Source organism: Erythrolamprus reginae, chromosome 3, assembly GCF_031021105.1.
Source record: "Erythrolamprus reginae isolate rEryReg1 chromosome 3, rEryReg1.hap1, whole genome shotgun sequence".
NCBI lineage: Eukaryota > Metazoa > Chordata > Lepidosauria > Squamata > Dipsadidae > Erythrolamprus > Erythrolamprus reginae.
The window spans coordinates 45057528-45077363 of record NC_091952.1 but is presented as its reverse complement, the minus strand read 5'-3'; the positions used below and the strand labels follow the sequence as shown (position 1 = coordinate 45077363).

The window sequence follows — 19836 nt, the reverse complement described above, 5'->3', positions numbered from 1 at the left end:
TTTAGATTTGGTGGTTTTTTCTAGGTAGGTGGTAGGATCTGTGCTTAGGAGTTTGTAGGCCGGGTTTTGTAGTAGAGTTGTCATTTTTTCTTTATAGTCTGCTGTGTTCATCACTATTGTGGAGTTTCCTTTATCGGCTGGGAGGATTATTATTTCCTGGTTTTTCTTCAGATTGATAAGTGCATCTCTTTCTTCCTGTTGTATGTTGCTTTTAGGAGGTTTACTAGAGCAGAGAATATTAGTGACTTTAAGTCTGATTTTGTTAGCAGTATCTGGGTTGATTTTATTTAAAGTTGTTTCAATTCCACATATGATGTTTTCAGTTGGTATGCGTTTTGGAGTTATTGCAAAATTAAATCCTTTTGAAAGAATATTGGTTTCTGTAGTGGTGAGTATCCTGTCTGATATGTTATGTACTGTTTTGGTCATAAGTTGTTGTGGAGGGCTGGGTTTTTGCTGTACTTCTAGTATTTGGAGTTTCTTATTATGTGTGTCTGTCTTGTATTGGGTTTCTGTTTCTGCTCTCCAGATTGATATTTGTTTGAATTTATCCCAGAGTATAGGGTGTATTTGGTTGCTGATTTTAAGGTGAAGAGAGAGTAGACTTTTGTTGATTTCATCAAGTATGAATCTTTTTTTGTGGAGTTCATTTCTGATTAGGGCTAATTCAGTTCTTTTTAGGATCCTCTCAATGGTTGGGGTTTTTGGGTGGAATTTTAGTTGGAAGTATTTGGGAATTATTTTTTTGTCCCTGCAGTTGCGTAGGAATGTGAGATCACATAAGATGCCTTAAACAAAACACTTCATAAAAATCTCCATGTCATTCCTTCTAATAATTATGATTACACCAACCAATCAGATCACTGAAACATAATCACCCAATCTATTTGCTACATTCAAAACAAATCTCCACCCCCACACTATATACTAGGAAGAAATGACAGTTGCTAACATTCCATTTACAACAACACAAAGATTGGAACTTCAGCCTGATGATGGTGAATGTGATTTCGCCGAAACGTCGCATAGACATGCAAAATATTACACAGGGCAAAACCCGAACTCAGAACAATCTACACACACACACACACACACACACACACACACACACACACACATATATATATATATATATGTCACATGAGTTTTTTTTGCTGAATTTGAAAATTAAGGGAGACTAGGATAGATCTATTTCGGCATTATTTTGGCCTCATCAGCTAGCCATACCCTCACTGGAACTTTAACATAATATAAAAAAGAAAGGAATGAAAGAAAAGGTGAAGTCAAAAAGTAGAAGGGAAAAGATTAGAGAGAAAGAGAGAAAGGGATAGTTATCGTATGTCAACTATCTAGTGACATTTCCTTAACAAACAACCTATGATTTCAGTTTCTATAGTGGACATACTATCCTTCACTTTCAGTGAAGTTTTTATTAGGTTTAATTGTATGTATGTGATCTTTAACCGTTATTATGTGTTGATATTGATGAACAGTCATTTGAAATTTGGTTTGTAGGGTTTGAAGAGAATCTTCAGCACACGTCCCGATCGATGGCTTGTATGGTTTAAAATATAAATTGCTTTCATTTCATCTATTGTATTGATGAAGAGGAAAATTAATATTAGTTTGTTTCTTTTTTAATGATGCTTAGATATTTTTTTTTGATTGAGCCAATAGTACATTTTTCCCAGGCTCCCAATTCTTCTCGGCTTTGAATTTCCATTGTCAATTTTGACAATTCTGCACATTCCATAATTTTTATTATAAGGTTTAGTGTAGTTAGGATTTTTTCTTGTTTCCAAAATTGGGCGTACAACATTCTTGCCATAGTTAAAATGTAGAGAATTGTGTACTGGACATCTTTTTTGAGATTCTGCCTTTCTTAAAATGAGAAAGGCTTTAAAAAAAATAGTTTAATAATTTCAGAGAAATGGCAAATTATATTCAGCATGATGAAAGCATAATTTATTACCTTAGACAAGAATTACTGAAGAGTCTATGATTCACAAAAGTAAAAATCTTTTAAAGAAACAACGACTCTTTTCCCCATTCAGTTTGATTTGGTGGCTATGAATCTCAGAATTATGATAAAAAGTGATCATTTTCTTAATGGGCACACTTAGAGTATTTCTCCTTTCAAGCCTCTCATCAAAACTAATATTTCCCAGATATATAATTATCTTTCTGTATAGAGTGCTGGCACCAGCGTTTAATTATTTTAGTTCTTCTTTTGTATACCTTGTCTTTAATATCACTTTTCAGGCCGTCAGATTAGAATTCTAGTCAATATTTCAAATATAATAATATGATACAATAGAAACTAGCAATTCTGTTATAAGAAAGAAAAGCTTAGATTTGTAGATGTATTATTGAATATTTATATTGGTAGCTGCCATGAGGTAATAGTGCTAGCCCGCCTTGGAAAGTAAAAAGATGTTATGATGGCATAACTATCTTAGTATTCCTTCTGGTTGACAAACTGCCTTAAACTGGCTCTGAAAGCCTGAAATAGAATGTTAAAGTTATCACAGTGGGAAATGTGATTTAAGCATTTCCCACTATTAGGCTTATTTTTAACTCCTGGAATGTAACATAGTTAGCAGATGGAACTGCTGGCATGCTACTCCACTCTGTTAAAATTTTGGGGGAATGTTGGTATTAATGACAATATTGAAAGCTATTGTGGTGCTGAAGTATTGAGAGAAGTCTGGTACATGGCTGGAAATTGACGAGTTTAGACTTAGAGGAAATAATTTGCTTATTGCAGAAGATTTACAATTATTCGTTTAAAGTACCACTGTTTGCCATTTCAGTTTCTTTTTTTTTCCTGGAATGTTTCAAAAAGTTATTGACTGCAAATGAATTATCACAACTTTTGATACAGGTCTTTTAAATATTTGTTTTAGATGCAGTAAAGTCTAGGAACCTCTTTTTCCTTCATTCCAATGCAAAATAAAGGATCTTTTAAAAACATTATTGCACTACTATCAACAACTAAAACAATCATTCACGTTCTTTATTATGGTCACAGACCAATCCAGATAATAGCAAAGCAAACAAAAGATCAGTATGAAAAACATGTTAGCAAGATCTAGATAAGCTCACAAGCTAAGTAATTAATTCTTTACCTGATTTTTAGGTTTTTCTGTGTAATAGGCCTCATTGCAGAATTTGCCCATATTAAGTATTCTTTTCTATTCTTTCAGTAGAATAGAAATATAAAATATATCAGGTCTACTTGATTTACCACTCAAAAGCACAAATGCATCATTAAAATAGAACATGACTCAATTTTTCAACCTCCCCCTGACTCAGAAGGTCAAATCTAGTCTCTTACAGATAGTCCTCAAGTTATAACCATTTATTTAACAACCATTCAAAGTGACAAAACCACTGAAAACAGTGACTTATGATTGGTCTTTGTATTGCAGCATCCCTGCCATCACATGATCAAAATTTGAGTCCTTGGCAACTGACTTGGATTTATGACTGTTGCACCATCCCAAATTCACATGATCACCATTTGAGACCTTCTTCTCCAGATTACAACAAGTAGCGTCAATAGAGGAAGCCAGATTCACTTAGCAACTATGTACATTACATAACTGTGGTGATTCACTTAATGACCATGTTAAACATAATAAAATCAGGCATAATCAGGCACAGCTCACTTAACAACTGCCTTGTTTACCAGCCAGTGTTCCAGTCCGAATTGTGATATTAAATTAAGGACTATCTGCATAGGGTTATTTGGCCGTGATGGCGCAGTGATTAGGATGCAGTCTTGGAGACTAATTCTGGGAGTTCAATCCTGGCCGGCTCAAAGTTGACTCAACCTTCTATCCTTCCAAGGTAGATAAAATGAGGACCCAGATTGTTGGGGGCAATGTGCTGACACTGTAAACAGCTTAGAAAGACCGATACAGCACTATGAAATGGTGTATAAGTATAAGTGCTATTGCTATTTACAAAAGTACCTTCTGCTATCAATTTTGATTTGTGTTTGGTATTTCTTAGGAACAAACTTCATGAAATGTCACTTGTTTGTCTGAATTGCTATAGAGCAATTCCTCGCACCCCTGGAAGAGTTATTTAAATGAAAAGTTTCAAATAGACCATTGTGCCATATTTCATTGAAAAGATACGTCAGTTTGTTTTCATGACTTGGAGAAGGGCGGAATACAAGTCTAATTAATAATAATAATAATAACAACAACAACAACAACAACAACAACAACAATAATAATAATGACTAATAATAGAAGAAAATGGGTTGCTTATTTCAATGATTTTTGAACTAATCTGTTAAACCTACTGTTCAGTTGTAAATTCTAGGGTTGAAAAATTCACTATAATTTAATTTAATTTAATTGACTTTTATGCCGCCCAATCCCAATGGGACTTAGGATGGCTTACAACAATAAATAGTACATACAATAAACAAGTCAAATAATTAGTACTAAGAACATTAAAACCTATAATAAATCATAATGAATTATCCAATCGAATCCACATACATACAGGACAGTTGCAGTCGGACGTGATAAGATGTTATGTTTACAGCCGCCAGGCCTGGCCGTAAAGTCAGGTCTTCACAGCCTTCTGGAAGGAGAGTAGGATGGAAGCAGTGAGCTTCGTTTGACAGGCCCTACATAGCGGATTTTTTCTGCCATAGCAATTTTATTATAGAATATTTTCCAGTTGCCCTTCTCACTCCTGAGATCCCTCAGAACCTGGTTATGCCAGCAGGCCAAGGAACATCAGTGAATGGGTAAACTAGTGAGGTGGCTTCTTTATAATTAATATTCCTTCACCTATTTCCCTTTTTGTTTTAATTTTGTTTTCATAGTTTTTTAAAATGTTTTTAATAATTATCATATAATTAATGATTGTTTTCTATTTTTGCTGCCCAGAGTTACTTTTCATGAGATGTATCTATATAAATTTGATACCTACCTACATACATACACACATTTTAGGTTGAAGTATTTCTTCCTTCCTGGCTTAATATTTTTTCCATTGGAGTCTCATTAATTTCAATTCAATTCAATTCAGGTTTATTGGAATTTACAGCTCTAGCTTTAATGAGATAGTGGTTACTACTAGATTAGATTAGATTTATTTGATTTATATGCCGCCCCTCTCTGCAAACTCGGGGTGGCTCACAACAATAATTTAAAAAAAAAAGTACATAACAAATCCAATGCCCACCAATCTAATTACAATTTAAAATTAGTAATTTCATAAAACAATCCCAATATATATAAAAAACAGGCACACAGTCAATCAATCAACAAAACAACATGGGCAAGGGGGAGGTGTTTTAGTTCCCCCATGCCTGACGGCTGAGGTGGGTCTTAAGGAGTTTACGAAAGGCAGGGAGGGTGGGGGCAATCCTAATCTCAGGTTGGAGCTGGTTCCAGAGGGTCGGGGCCCCCACAGAGAAGGCTCTTCCCCTGGGTCCCGCCAGACGACATTGTTTAGTCGACGGGACCCGAAGAAGGCTGACTCTGTGGGACCTAACCGGTCGCTGGGATTCGTGCGGCAGGAGGCGGTCCCGAAGATATACTAGCTATATTCAACAGAGAAAGTTAGAAGAACAAAATACCATATTTTTTCGGAATATAAGACAGACCTTATTTTAGGACAGGAAAATAGGGAAAAAAATATGCCCACTAGGTATTCATCTGGCTAGCGTACTTAGTCTGGTCAGCTTCAGCACATTATTTTATCCTGTGATTAGGGGTTAAAAAAAATCTTATTCAGAGGGAGTAGCAATGAAAAAAGCCTGCAAAGACTTAGGGCTGGAAAAAACCAGCCAAGTAGCAATGAAAAAGACTGCAAGACGGGAAGATTGTTAGTGCTTCATTAGGGCTGAAATGAAGGCTTACAAAAATCTACATTGGGGGTATCCAAATTTTCAGCCTCTTTTATGGGGGGAAAGGTATATCTGAAAAATACAGTAAGGAGAAAATATTTTGAATTTTGAAATGTAGAAGATAAATTTGTTTTTCCCCAAGCTTTTCCATAAGCAGCATGGGGTATTTTACTGCATATATAAATATGCATTTAGAATATTTTGGTAATTGTGATCTGTGTAGGAGAATAGCAGGCAGGGCTGGGCTGTGAGTAATTATAAACGGTACAAATCAAACCTCTCCTGAATTCCATTGGCCCTTATGTAGTGCCAATTTAATACTGAACTTCATTTGAATTGATTCTTGTGTATAGGCTTGAATAAATCTATGTTGCAATCTGATGGATGGTCCTGATTCATTATGCCTAACATCTGCTACCAATACACAGATGGTAATCAGATGTGTTAATGTTGTTATCTTTTATCAAGTAAGTAGCTGCCTGAATTAAAGAACAAAACCAGATAAAAACCAACAAGTTGCAATACAAATTAAGCAAGATGGTGTTAATCAATTGAACACATAGCCTGTTTTGGAATGAGATTTTTCCTGGAAATTATATTTACTCTTGGAGTGTTCTTTAAATTTCCCTCAATTTTCAAATAGTGCGGCTGATAAGCAAATTTACATTTGCCTGCAGCATGTACTGTAGAAGCCAGGGGTGAGAACTATCTTCCCCAATCTCCACGAACTGGAATCTATCTGGAAAGAAGGAAATGAAACTCTGTTAACTCTGTGCTTCTCACCCCCAACTTCGGAACTGATCCAGAAGATCACCATGGTTGATGGTATCAAAAGCCACAGAAAAGTTGGGTGCGGCAAGGATGAATGCAATACTCCAATTCTGCTTTTGCCAAACTATGTGCTTCTGACATATTCACTTTTCTTCTGCATGGGGTTGATGTCATTTAAAAAGCATTCTTAACTGAAGTTATTTTCTGCAAGGAATATCTTTGAGTTTCTAATGCATACATCTCCAAAAGCATGCATATGAATGTTTTTGTGTATGTTTGTTCGTCTGTCTGCGTGTACTTGAATGTGCTTGTTTAAGTTTGTGACTTAGAAAGTAGAGTGTTCCCTCGATTTTCGCGGGGGATGCGTTCCGAGACCGCCCGCGAAAGTCAAATTTCCGCGAAGTAGAGATGTGGAAGTAAATACACTATTTTTGGCTATGAACAGTATCCCAAGCCTTCCCTTAACACTTTAAACCCCTAAATTACAATTTCCCATTCCCTTAGCAACCATTTAGATTATTACTCACCATGTTTATTTATTAAAGTTTATTTTTAAAAATGTTTTTTAAAGGCAGACGAAAGTTTGGCAATGACATATGACGTCATCGGTCGGGAAAAACCGTGGTATAGGGGGGGAAACCGCGAAGTATTTTTAATTAATATTTTTGTAAAACTGTGGTATAGACGTTTCGCGAAGTTCGAACCCGCAAAAATCGAGGGAACACTGTATACAAAAAGTAGAGTTTCTTTAGGGAAATTGTGGCTTACGTATCTTTTTTCACACTTTGCCCCCGCTCACCAACAGAAAATACAGTAATTCACATCGTTATGATATGATCACAGTCCATAAACTAGCATGTATTCTAGCAACTTCTACAATATTGCAAGGAATTGTGGATTGTAAATCTAAATAATACAAATCTAAATAATAAATAAATAAATAATAAATTATTTTCTCAGCTAGCAATGTATACACAATCACTTTCTTGGCTGTCCCTAAATTGGAGTCAATTCAGAAAATAATATATCAAAGATATAGAATCTACTGCAGCACTACAGAATATATTCATCTTGGTGCTTGGTTCAGTCATGGAGATTTCTTTTGTACTGGGAAGGGTGAGACCTACACTCATTCTTCCCAGTACAAAAGAGTCCTACAGCAGTGAATGAGGTCATATTGTGTCAGCAGTCAACAGAGTTTATTAATGTAGATCAGCATAGTTATAAAACATGTTGACTTGTTGATGATTTTTGAGTTTTGAAATTAGTTGGACCATGTATGGCCAGCCTGGCACGGTTCCTTGTTCATAAGTTATCAGCAAAATATAGAAAACTGCTGGTATGGATTTAGAAGCATAGTCCGAAAAGAATCAGTATTTCTTTGTTGCTTGATGTCCATATGTATAGGCTGAATTGAAAGTGGAAAAGGTATGCCATGAAATAACATCAGTAGACTTTGGTTCAGGCAATGCAAATGGAATCCCTATTAAGTGGAAAAGAAGTGTGTTATCTGCAATAGTTTTCAGCTCTAAAGGCTACTGGGGTCATTAGTATAAAGTTTGCTATTCTCCAATAATGACTTTGTTTCTGTTGTTTTGGGGTAGAATTCAAGTACATAGTGTACAAAACTATAAACAAGAGCTACATGGCTGTTTTTGAAATAATAAAGCTGAGCAGAATGATCCCCTTCTTTAATTATACTTTATCTAGTTCACAAAGGAACAAACATAACCCATTGACCAGAAGTAGAATTCTATTATGACTGGCAATATTGTTTCATGCCATCTGGAATTAGAGTGATATGAAAAATAAAGGTTTCCTCTGAGTTGGTTTTTTTTTAACCCCTCGAAACTTTTTCAAATGTCAACTTCACATAAAATGAGCAGAGGATCTATTCCCTGAGGTGGCTGTGTAGTTCTTGGAGTCTGCAGAGAGGGGCGGCATACAAATAAAATAATTAAATTAAATTAAATTAAATTAAGTAAAATAAAATAAATAAAATAAAATAAAATAAAGTAATAAAATTAAATTAAATTAAATTAAATTAAAATAATAAATAAATAAATAAAATAAATAAAATAAATAAAATAAATAAAATAAATAAAATAAATAAAATAAATAAAATAAATAAAATAAATAAAATAAATAAAATAAATAAAATAAATAAAATAAATAAAATAAATAAAATAAATAAAATAAATAAAATAAAATAAATAAATAAGGCTACCTTGTCTAGAAATGTTCACTGCCACCCTCAGCTCCAGTTGGTTTACCAGATTACATTGTTTGTTTGTCTGTTTATATTATTTTTAATGCCACCCATCTTACTGACAGAGCGACTCCTGAAATTGTTCCAGTACCAGAATGGACTGCCTAAGACAGGGGGTGAGCTCCTGCCCGGACAGGGGGCAATGCAGTGGGGTAGCAAAAATGGAGCTCCACCTCAGAGCATCCAATTTGCAACACAAGAAGTTGAAAGAAAATGCAGGGCTTCCTGCATAAGCCACGGCCACAGTGTGGTAGTAAAAATTTTAGTAGCCCTTCCCTGGCCTATGGTGATCTATACTCTAATAATTACATCTTATATTGTTGTAGCATGTTATATATAGGGTTCCCCTTGAAGATACTTTGAATTTTCTAAGAGTGTAAGAGTAAGAGCCAAGCACAACTCCAAGATAATGTAAATAGTACCAATGAAGGCCTTCTCCTGCCTGCCAGAAGGATAGGCTTTTGATACCAGGATATTTTCAGAAAAATATTTCCTCTGATAGTTAACAACTGGAGAGATTCCCTGAATTTCTGTGCATTCTTTTTCTCCAAGTGGCTTACGGTACAACATCTTGCAGCAGTTTCCAGCTCAACCCCCTTGTAAAAAAAAAAATTACACATCAAAGATAGCACTGAAAGAAATGATGGTGTAAAGATTTGATTTGAAATGAACATAGTTCCAGTTATAAAATAATATATGTATAGATCAGATTTTTACTTATCAGTAGGTGGTTAAGAAAAGAAAATAATGTGGGAAAGAAGCAGCATACATATATTAATGTTAAAAAGTTGCATGATAAATTGAATAGCTTGAAGTATGGAATGTTGGGTGCAAATATGGAATTATTTGTTGAATGCAGTAAAAATGGTATATAATAGAATGCAGCAAGGAAGAAGATAATGTGTAATATTACTTTGATAGTTTGAAGTGTTTATTGATAAATATATAAATGTATAAGAAATGTTTTTTTTCTAAACGCCATCACTCTACTAAACAAATCCCTCAACACTGTCAGACTTTCTACTAAATCTGCACTTCTATTCTACTAGTTTTTCTCATCATTCCTTTCACCCATTTCCTCCCATGTTGACTGTATGACTGTAACTTGTTGCTTATATCCTAAGATTTTTATTAATATTGCTTCTTCATTGCTTATTTGACCCCTATGACAATCATTAAGTGTTGTACCACATGATTCTTGACAAATGTATATTTTATTTTATGTACGTTGAGAGCATATGCACCAAGACAAATTCCTTGTGTGTCCAATCACACTTGGCCAATAAAATTCTATTCTATTCTAAAAGTGTATTGTTTGGGAATGTGAATACAGTGATCCCTCGAGTTTCGCGTCCTCGAGCATCGCGAAAGGGCTATATCGCGAGTTTTCAACCCGGAAGTAAACAACACCATCTGCGCATGCGTGCCCTTTTTTTCTATGGCCACGCATGCGTAGATGGTGGAGTTTCCCCAGCTGGGAAGCAATAAGAGCAACGGGGTGGGCGGGGGAAGGCCGGGCGGCGCGCGCGCGGGGGCCGCTTCCCAGCTGGGAAGCAATAAGAGCAACGAGGTGGGCGGGGGAAGGCCGGGCGGCGCGCGGGCGGGGGCCGCTTCCCAGCTGGGAAGCAATAAGAGCAACGGGGTGGGCAAGGAAAGGCCGGGCGGCGCGCGCGCGGGGGCCGCTTCCCAGCTGGGAAGCAGCAAGAGCAACGGGGTGGGCGGGCGAAGGCCGGGCGGCGCGCGCGAGGACAAGCGGCAGCAGCGAGGCGGCGGGGAAACCCCAATCTTCGGCTCCTCGCTGCTGCGGTGGAAGTAAAAACACCATCTGCGCATGCGCAGATGGTGTTTTTACTTCCGCACCGCTACTTCGCGAAAAATCGATTGTCGCGTGGGGTCTTGGAACGGAACCCTCACGATGATCGAGGGACCACTGTATATGTATTATTGGTATACATTTGACACCATGTTATTAGGTGAAGAGTTAGATAATTTGCAGGATACGTTAGATCCATGATGCAACAAGAATGATGGAAAGAGGTAATGTGTAGCATTTGGTTTATTGTGAAAAATGAATATTTGTTGTAAGAAACAAAAATGGTTGTGTATAAAGGGCATGCTTCTACTTGCTTTATGATAGTGAGGGTTGGATATACAGGAGAAACAAATTAAATTTGATGCAGTGGAAATGGGCTGCTTAATTGTGTGTGGTAAAACAAGAAGAAATGTATGAGTGTTGAAATCAATGTAGATTGAATACAACAATGGATGGTGAGTGAAAATGAAGTATTCATGATTCATTCTCATAAAGAGAATTACAAAATAAATATAGGAAGAAAATGTGAATTGATTGAAGGGAAGGGAAGGATCAAGAAAGTCATGGCTGGATGAAGATGATGATATCCTCACAAGAGTGTGAGAAGGTTAAAGAGCATATTACAATTCCAGGTTCCTAAGAGGCCAGTAAGGGGCGTACATAAGTGCACTGGTGTGCCTTTCGTCCCCTGTCCAATTGTCTTTCCTTTCTCTCACTTATATATTTTCTTTCTTTCATTTATCCTCTCCTCTAAGTTCACTTTACCCTTATATATATTACTACATGTCTATTTTTCTTCCTATGTATTTGTGTATTGGACAAATGAATGAATAAATAAATAAATAAAACAATGAATGGATATAGTAGAAATAAGAGGTACAGTGAATGAAGTTGAAGTATTGCAGATTTAGCTTTCTTTTCTTTTCATTTTTTAAATCCCTAATTTACTATTTCTTATCCCTTTTTGTGTTTTTGTCTAACTTTGCTTACCTCTGATATTTGTGGCTGCAAATTAAACTGTCAAGTGGTGTGCTTCTCCCTTGTCATGGATAAATCCAGGCCAAGGATGTTAAACACTCAATTACTCTGGCACTTGGCAGAGAGAACTGACTCCCACATTAAAGTCTAAACAGAAATAGCTTTTGGGTCAAACTGAGGTCCAAAGGATATTTCTCATAAATCTCTGAAAAACAAGCTTTGTAATTAGTCCAACTGACATTATCCAGTGCTGCTCACACTCACAGGATAAAATGTACAATAAGTTATTTGGATCTGATCAGACCAAACAACTGCTTTTTCTTCTCGTAAATAACTTTAAAATGTTGCTTCTTAGCAGCCATTTACCAAGAAAAAAAAGCCTTTGCAAATAGATGCTCATTTCTGTGGTAAAAATAAAAAACATTGCACTGTATTATTATTATTATTATTATTATTATTATTATTATTATTATTATTATTATTATTATTATTATTATTATTATGTCAGTACAACACAGCAAACAAGATCACTATGCTGGATTTCGTATTTCATCACCAGTCAGACGCTTCCCAAGCACCTAGGACTGCGTGATGTAGCGGCGAATTATGTTTGCTGATCCCAGTAAAGCGGCCTTTTGCAATTGACAGATGGAGATTTTGTCAATTCTGATGGTTTTCAAATGTCCGCTGAGATCCTTTGGCACTGCACCCAATGTGCCAAGTACCACTGGGACCACTTTCACGGGCTTATGCCAGAGTTGTTGCAGCTCGATTTTTAGATCTTCGTATTTCACTAATTTCTCTAGCTGCTTCTCCTCAATTCTGCTGTCCCCTGGGATTGTGATGTCGATGATCCATACTTTCTTTTTCTCCATGATCACAATGTCTGGTGTGTTATGCTTCAGAATTCGGTCAGTCTGAAGTCGGAAGTCCCACAGTAGTTTTGCTTGCTCATTTTCGACCACTTTTTCAGACTTATGATCCCACCAGTTCTTTGCCACTGTTAATGTTAGTTCCGGCACAAGTTCCAGTGGATCATCTGAGCCACAGCATCATGTCTATGCTTGTAGTCAGTCTATGCGGTCTTTTTGCAGCAGCTGAGTATGTGATCGATTGTTTCATCTGTTTCTTTACAGAGTCTGCACTTTGGATCGTCTGTTGATTTTTCAATTCTGGCTTTGACAGCATTTGTTTTAATGGCCTGTTCTTGTGCCGCCAGTATTAGTCCTTCTGTCTCCTTTTTGAGTGTTCCACTTGTAAGCCATGACCAGGTCTTTTCTTTATCCACTTTGCCTTCAATCTTCTCCAAGAACTGGCCATGCAATGCTTTGTTCCGCCAACTGTCCATACGGCATTGAGTTACAGTTTTTCTGTATTGGTCCTTAGTTTGCTTCACCTTGAGAAGCTTCCTATTGTATTATTATTATTATTATTATTATTATTATTATTATTATCATCATCATCATCATCATCATCATCATCATCATCATCATCACCACCACCACCACCATCATCATCATACCTTGATATGCTTTCAGGTCTTTCAAGCCATTTTTGGAACATCTTTTTCTTCTTAATTGTCAGAGAAATAAAGAACATGAATGATTCTCATTATTTGGCTAAACGCTGGTGGTTTGCTCAGATATTATCACTGATGTCATGCCACAAACCCACTTTGCAGAAAATCCAGTGTTCTGTTCAAGACAGTAAATAGCTTTTCATTTTATTTATTTATTTATTTATTTATTTTAGTTTGTTCAGCATGTATGAGAAAAGAATTATAAGTATGAACATAACATGTAAACTTATAAACAGGTAAAGTATATGCATAAGAAATGAGTACGAATAACAGGGACAGTAGGACAGGGAAAGTAGGCACACAGGTGTGCTTATGCATGCCCCCTTATAGACATCTTAGGATTGGGGTGAGGTCCACAGTAGACAGTTTTAGGTTAAAGTTTGGGGGAGTTGAGAATGTAGCAACAGAGTCAAATAGTGTATTCCAGACATTGATCACTCTTTTGCTGAAGTAGTATTTCTGCAATTGAGTTTGGAGCGATTTACTTTGAGTTTGTATCTACAGTATTATTTGCCCGTACGGTTGAAGCCGAAATAGTCATTAATGGGTAGGATATTGCAGCACACAATTTTGTATAGTAAGCTTAGATCAGACTGTAGAAGGCATAGTCCTAGATTGTTTGGATCCAAAATTTCACGCTGAAGATGGCTTTGTGCTGCTCTGAGTATGGTTTAAACATACTCAGCACGAAGCCAGTAACTTCAGCCTGAAGATGAAGAATGTGATTTCGCCGAAATATCGCAAAGACACTCAAAATATTACACGGGAAAAATCCGAACTCACAACAATATATATATTTTATTGCGAGCAGAGGAGTGAAGTACTCTTCATGTGAAATACCTCTGGACTTGCAGAATTGTATTAATGTCCATTACATAGTGTGGATTCCAGGCAGATGACCTGTATTCGAGAACTGGTCTGGCAAAGGTTTTGTATACCCTGGTTTGTAGTACAATGTTACTGGAGAAGAAGCTTCATAAAATTAGGTTAACAACTCTTAATGTCTTTATGGCAATGCTTTTATAGTAAGCTCTGGGGCTTACATCTTTTGAAATTCTTGGGTCCTTGAGAGAGTGAGGCTTGACTATGAGGTTGTAACCACCCAGCTTGTATTTGGTGTTCTGATTATTATTGCTGGGTGAGATTTGAAGTTGCCAATTGTTCGACCATTCTGACACATAGTTATGGTCACTTTGTAGGACAGCAGTATTACTGGTGGTGTTAAATAGCTTTACGTCATCAGCGAAGAGGATGCAGTTCCTTATAATTTGATTGCAAAGGTCATTTATGTAAATTAGAGAGAAAGAGTGGGTCCTAGAATGCTGCCTTGGAGGACATCTCTATTAATTAGTGCAGGGTTTGAGAGGGCACTCTTATTTTTATTACTTGTTGCCTGTTTGACAGGAATGCAGCTATCCACTTGTGCAGTGATCCAGAAATGCCGCAAGAGTGTAGTTTTAACAGTAGTTTGTTATATATCACTGAATCAAAGGCTGTGCATTTACAAGTCTATGTAAATTGTGTCTATTGCTTTCCCCTGATCGAGTTGTGTAGTCCAAATGTTTTTGCAAAGTAGGAGTTGTATATTATAGAACAAAATTTTCCCGAAACCAAACTATTTGTTAGAGAGTAGGTTCTTTGTCTCTAAGTGGAAGGTAATGGATTGGTTGAATTGATTCCATGACTTTGTAGGTGACACAACAAAATGAGATTGGTCTGCAATTTTCAACTAGGCTGGGGTCTCCCTTTTTGAAGATAGGAATGACAGTGGCTAATGACCATAGGCTGGGCAAAGAGGTGGTTCTAAAAGATATCTTGTAGATTGTGCTTAGTGGTTCAGCTATGGTAGAAGAACCCCCCCCCCCCACTTTGAGAGGACTCATAGGCAATTAGGGCTATTAAAGACCTGTTTACAATAATCCAATTCTGTTGGTTGTGGCGCTAATACTATAGTTGCTATACAAGTTGTTTTCAGATATTGGCAGTTTTAGAATTAAAGCAGCCTACATCATTACCCTTGAGGAATAGACCAGCATAGAAAAGGAAATGGATTAGAGGAGAACATAGAAAGAAAGAAAGAAAGAAAGAAAGAAAGAAAGAAAGAAAGAAAGAAAGAAAGAAAGAAAAAAAGAAAGAAAGAAAGAAAGGCAACTCATCTGACTCGCAGAGAAAATCCATTAGTAACAATAATAATGAGATTTGTTTAATAAAAACTGATTTAAAAGCTTTTTAGTGACATGAAAGATATTTCAGTAAATATATTTAACAAAACATTAAGGATCTATTTTTTCCCTTGAAAAGTATAATGTAATATTAACCCCTTTCAAAATTAATATTTTTCTTTCTCATTCCACATAACATCTCCTGAGGAACAAATGAGTGTGCTGTCAATAACTGCTCACTATGTTCATCTATTCCTCACCAGCCATTTTTACTGATAGATATCTTGCTCTTGGGATTGTTTTGGTAAAAAAATGAATCTAATCCTTAATATGTTTGAGATGGATGCATTTTGTTTCTTGATTTTGGAGATTGTATTAAGTATTCAGATTTGTTCTGTACATATGTTTGCTAGTCCCATGCATTGTGTTTTATCCTTTCTCTTCTGTGTTTCCTTTTTTATAACTCAGTTAACATAGAAACAAAGAAGATTGACGGCAGAAAAAGACCTCGTGATCCATCTAGTCTGCCTTATACTATTTTCTGTATTTTATCTTAGGATGGATATATGTTTATCCCAGGCATGTTTAAATTCAGTTACTGTGGATTTACCAACCACGTCTGCTGGAAGTTTGTTCCAAGGATCTACTACTCTTTCAGTAAAATAATATTTTCTCATGTTGCTTTTGATCTTTCCCCCAACTAACTTCAGATTGTGTCCCCTTGTTCTTATGTTCACTTTGCTATTAAAAACACTTCCCTCCTGGGCCTTATTTAACCCTTTAACATATTTAAATGTTTCAATCATGTCCCCTCTTTTCCTTCTGTCCTCCAGACTATACAGATTGACTTCATTAAGTCTTTCCTGATACGTTTTATGCTTAAGACCTTCCACCATTCTTGTAGCCTGTCTTTGAATCCGTTCAATTTTGCCAATATCTTTTTGTAGGTGAGGTCTCCAGAATTGAACACAGTATTCCAAATGTGGTCTCACCAGCACTCTATATAGCGGGATCATAATCTCCCTCTTCCTGCTTGTTATACCTCTAGGTTTTTTTTTTAAAAAAGCTCTTGTTTATGTGCATATTTCCCTAATTCCCCACTGGTTTATCTGTTGCTGATTAACTTAAACAAAGGGAACAGGTTTTCTATGTCCGTATATTATTTTAGGAATACAAAAAAAAATTTCCCTTCTGATCATTCTGTCTTTTAGATCAATGCTTCTCAAGGTGTGGTCTAAAGTCCCCTACAGCAGGGGTATCCAACCTTGGCAACTGTAAGACTTGTGGACTTTAACTCCCAGAATTACTCAGCCAGCTTCCTAGGGGGTGGTCCAAGACCCTCACAAGGATCTGCAAAACCTAAATTATTTGTCACCCTATGATAAAAAATAATATAATATTAAAATCCTATCAAACTATTGTGAGAAGCAGTATAGTCATACCTCGTCTTACGAACCTAATTGGTTCCAGGGGGAGGTTCGTAAGACGAAAGGTTCGTAAGACGAAACATTGTTTCCCATAGGAAACAATGTAAAGTCAATTAATCCGTGCAACCCCAAAAAAAACCCCCAGAAAAAACCGCTGCCGCCCGGCTGTCACCTTTTAAAACAGCCTGGGGGCTTCTCAGCGACCTCCCGAACGCTGAATGCCAAACCCGAACTTCCGGGTTCGGCGTTCCGGAGGCTGCCGAGAAGCCCCCAGGCTGTTTTAAAAGGTGACAGCCGGGCGGCGGGGCTTCCCAGCAGCCTCCGAACACCGAACGCGGAAGTTCGGGTTTGGCGTTCGGCTTCGGGAGGCTGCTGGGAAGCCGCCCGGCTGTTTTAAAAGGTGACAGCGGGCTGGGGGGCTTCCCAGCAGCTTCCCGAACCCCGAACCCGGAAGTTTGGCAAAAGTTCAGGGTTCGGGAGGCTGCTGGGAAGCCCCCCAGCCCGGCTGCGACCTTTTAAAACAATTACCTCTTCTTACGAACTTTTTTCGTGTTACGAACGCGGAAGTTCAGGTTTGGCGTTCGTAACACGAAAAAAGTTCGTAAGAAGAGGCAATTTTTTTCTGAACCCCGGGTTCGTATCTCGAGTTGTTCGTAAGACGAGGGGTTCGTATCTTGAGGTACCACTGTAATTGCAAACATTGCATCACTTTTAAATTTTAATATGACAAGTATTGATTAAATGTAACCTACGGAGAAGGGTGGCATACAAATCTAATAAATAATAATAATAATAATAATAATAATAATAATAATAATAATAATAATAATAATAATAACAACAACTCCTTCAAACAAAAGCTGTTTTCAGGTCCTCCATCATTTTTTTAAAAATGGAAAGGGGTCCTGTGAGAACAAAAGTTTTAGAAACTTTTCTAAAGTTTATATCTCCACTGCTGGAAGTAACAAAGTTTAGCTTGTACAATAATATACTGAGGAAGATCTTTCCTAAGCACATTATATAAAGTATGGTTTTCTTTTAGTCAATTTGTGGTGATGTGCTGCTCTAGTAGAAATTGTTGATTTTTTTCTCTTCTAAACTCAGTAAACACCAAAAATGGCTACTGTTGTCAGAAATTTTAAAATACTAATATTTTCCATGTGTACAGTATTTCGCTATGTTGATAGTATGTGATTCGTTATCTTGTTATAAAGCTAGCCAGAATATTGAAATAGTATTCATACAGATGGGAAGTTGAATAGTAGTTGTTTGTTTATGACTACACAGTGGATTTCATAGTAGATAGAGGTAAAAGTTGGAAGCAGGAACTTCTCATACACATAGATTTGGAAGCATGATAAGGGATGGGTGTTGATTTTGCAATATATCCTAATACAGCTGCTCCACTCTTTTTTTGTATTCAAACTTGTAAGTACACTTAATACATAATAATGCTTTGTATTCTAAGCAATACACTTTCTTAGTTACTTTTTATTTCTGGCTAACTTCAAATATGATAAGTCATAATAGAATTTTATCTTAGCTTAGAACAATAGTGAGCATTATAGAATAGAATAGAATTTTATTGGCCAAGTGTGATTGGACACACAAGGAATTTGTCTTGGTGCATATGCACTCAGCGTACATAAAATAAAATATACATTTGTTAAGAATCATGTGGTACGACACTTAATGATTGTCATAGGGGTCTAATAAGCAATGAAGAAGCAATATTAATAAAAATCTTAGGATATAAGCAACAAGTTACAATCATACAGTCAACATGGGAGGAATGGGTGATAGGAATGATGGGAAAAACTAGTAGAACAGAAGTGCAGATTTAGTAGAAAGTCTGACAGTGTTGAGGGAATTATTTGTTTAGTAGAGTGATGGCGTTCGGGGAAAAACTGTTCTTGTGTCTAGTTGTCTTGGTGTGCAGTGCTCTGTAGTGACGTTTTGAGGGTAGGAGTTGAAACAGTTTGTGTCCAGGATCTGTGAACCAGATCACTATAGCTTGATCAACAAATTGCTGTTAAAATAACTTATGGTATAATATAATGGTGTGAATACATTCTCAGTGTTGCTCCTTATTAAGTGAGTAGCACAATTGTAGACTTTGAATTGCCTGTTTCCTCTATATAATATTAAAATGCTTACTTCCCCAGGCCTATATTGTTTATGTATGGTATGTTGTGTGCATGTTTTTTTTTTAAATTATGGGTTTTTAGTTTTAATTATTAGATTTGTATTCTACATTTCCCCCCCTATTACTGTTGTGAGCTGCCCCAAGTCTACGGAGAGGGGCGGCATACAAATTTAATAAATAAATAAAAATAATAATACTTGCACTCATTTCCAGGATAATGTTGAATAGAGATATACATTCCTTTTGTTCTGAAATTTTTAGTTGATACCACACTTAGATTGTAAAACTCTTTCTTTTCGTTGAAGTTTTGGTTTACACTTTCTTTTCTTTTATAAAAGCATTCTGTTTCATTATATTTACAGATTCTCCAAGCCAGCACCGATGTTTTTGGATGATTCCTTCAGGAAATGGGCAAGGATTCGGGATTTTCTTCCACCTTTTGGGATTAAAGGACAAGGTAAGATAACATGTTAATCCACTATGGCGGTGTTCTGCATATTACCTTTAAAACTTATGGACTTGTATACAGTGATCCCCCGCTCGTTGCGAGGGTTCCGTTCCAGGACCCCCCGCAACGAGCGGGTTTTCGCGAAGTAGCGCTGCGGAAGTAAAAACACCATCTGCGCATGTGCAGATGGTGTTTTTAACTTCCGCAGCGCTAGCGAGGAGCCGAAGATTGGGGGCGGCGCGGCTGTTTTAAAACGTCGCCGCCGGCATGGGGGGCTTCCTAGCAGCCCCCCAAACCCGGGTTGGGGGTCCGGGGGGTGCTGGCAAGCCCCCCATGCCGGCGGCGACGTTTTAAAACAGCCGCGC

At 36.9% G+C, this 19836-nt stretch overlaps 1 protein-coding gene across 2 annotated transcripts in view; it reads left to right on the top strand.

Annotated features, from left to right (window-relative positions):
- Positions 1-19836, top strand: part of ST3GAL3 (ST3 beta-galactoside alpha-2,3-sialyltransferase 3) — a 251254-nt gene that overhangs the window by 130962 nt on the left and 100456 nt on the right. For both annotated transcript variants that reach the window (XM_070745047.1, XM_070745046.1), the window contains one exon: positions 19386-19480. In XM_070745047.1, coding sequence (XP_070601148.1) covers positions 19386-19480 — 95 coding nt within the window. The remainder of the gene's footprint in view (positions 1-19385; positions 19481-19836) is intronic.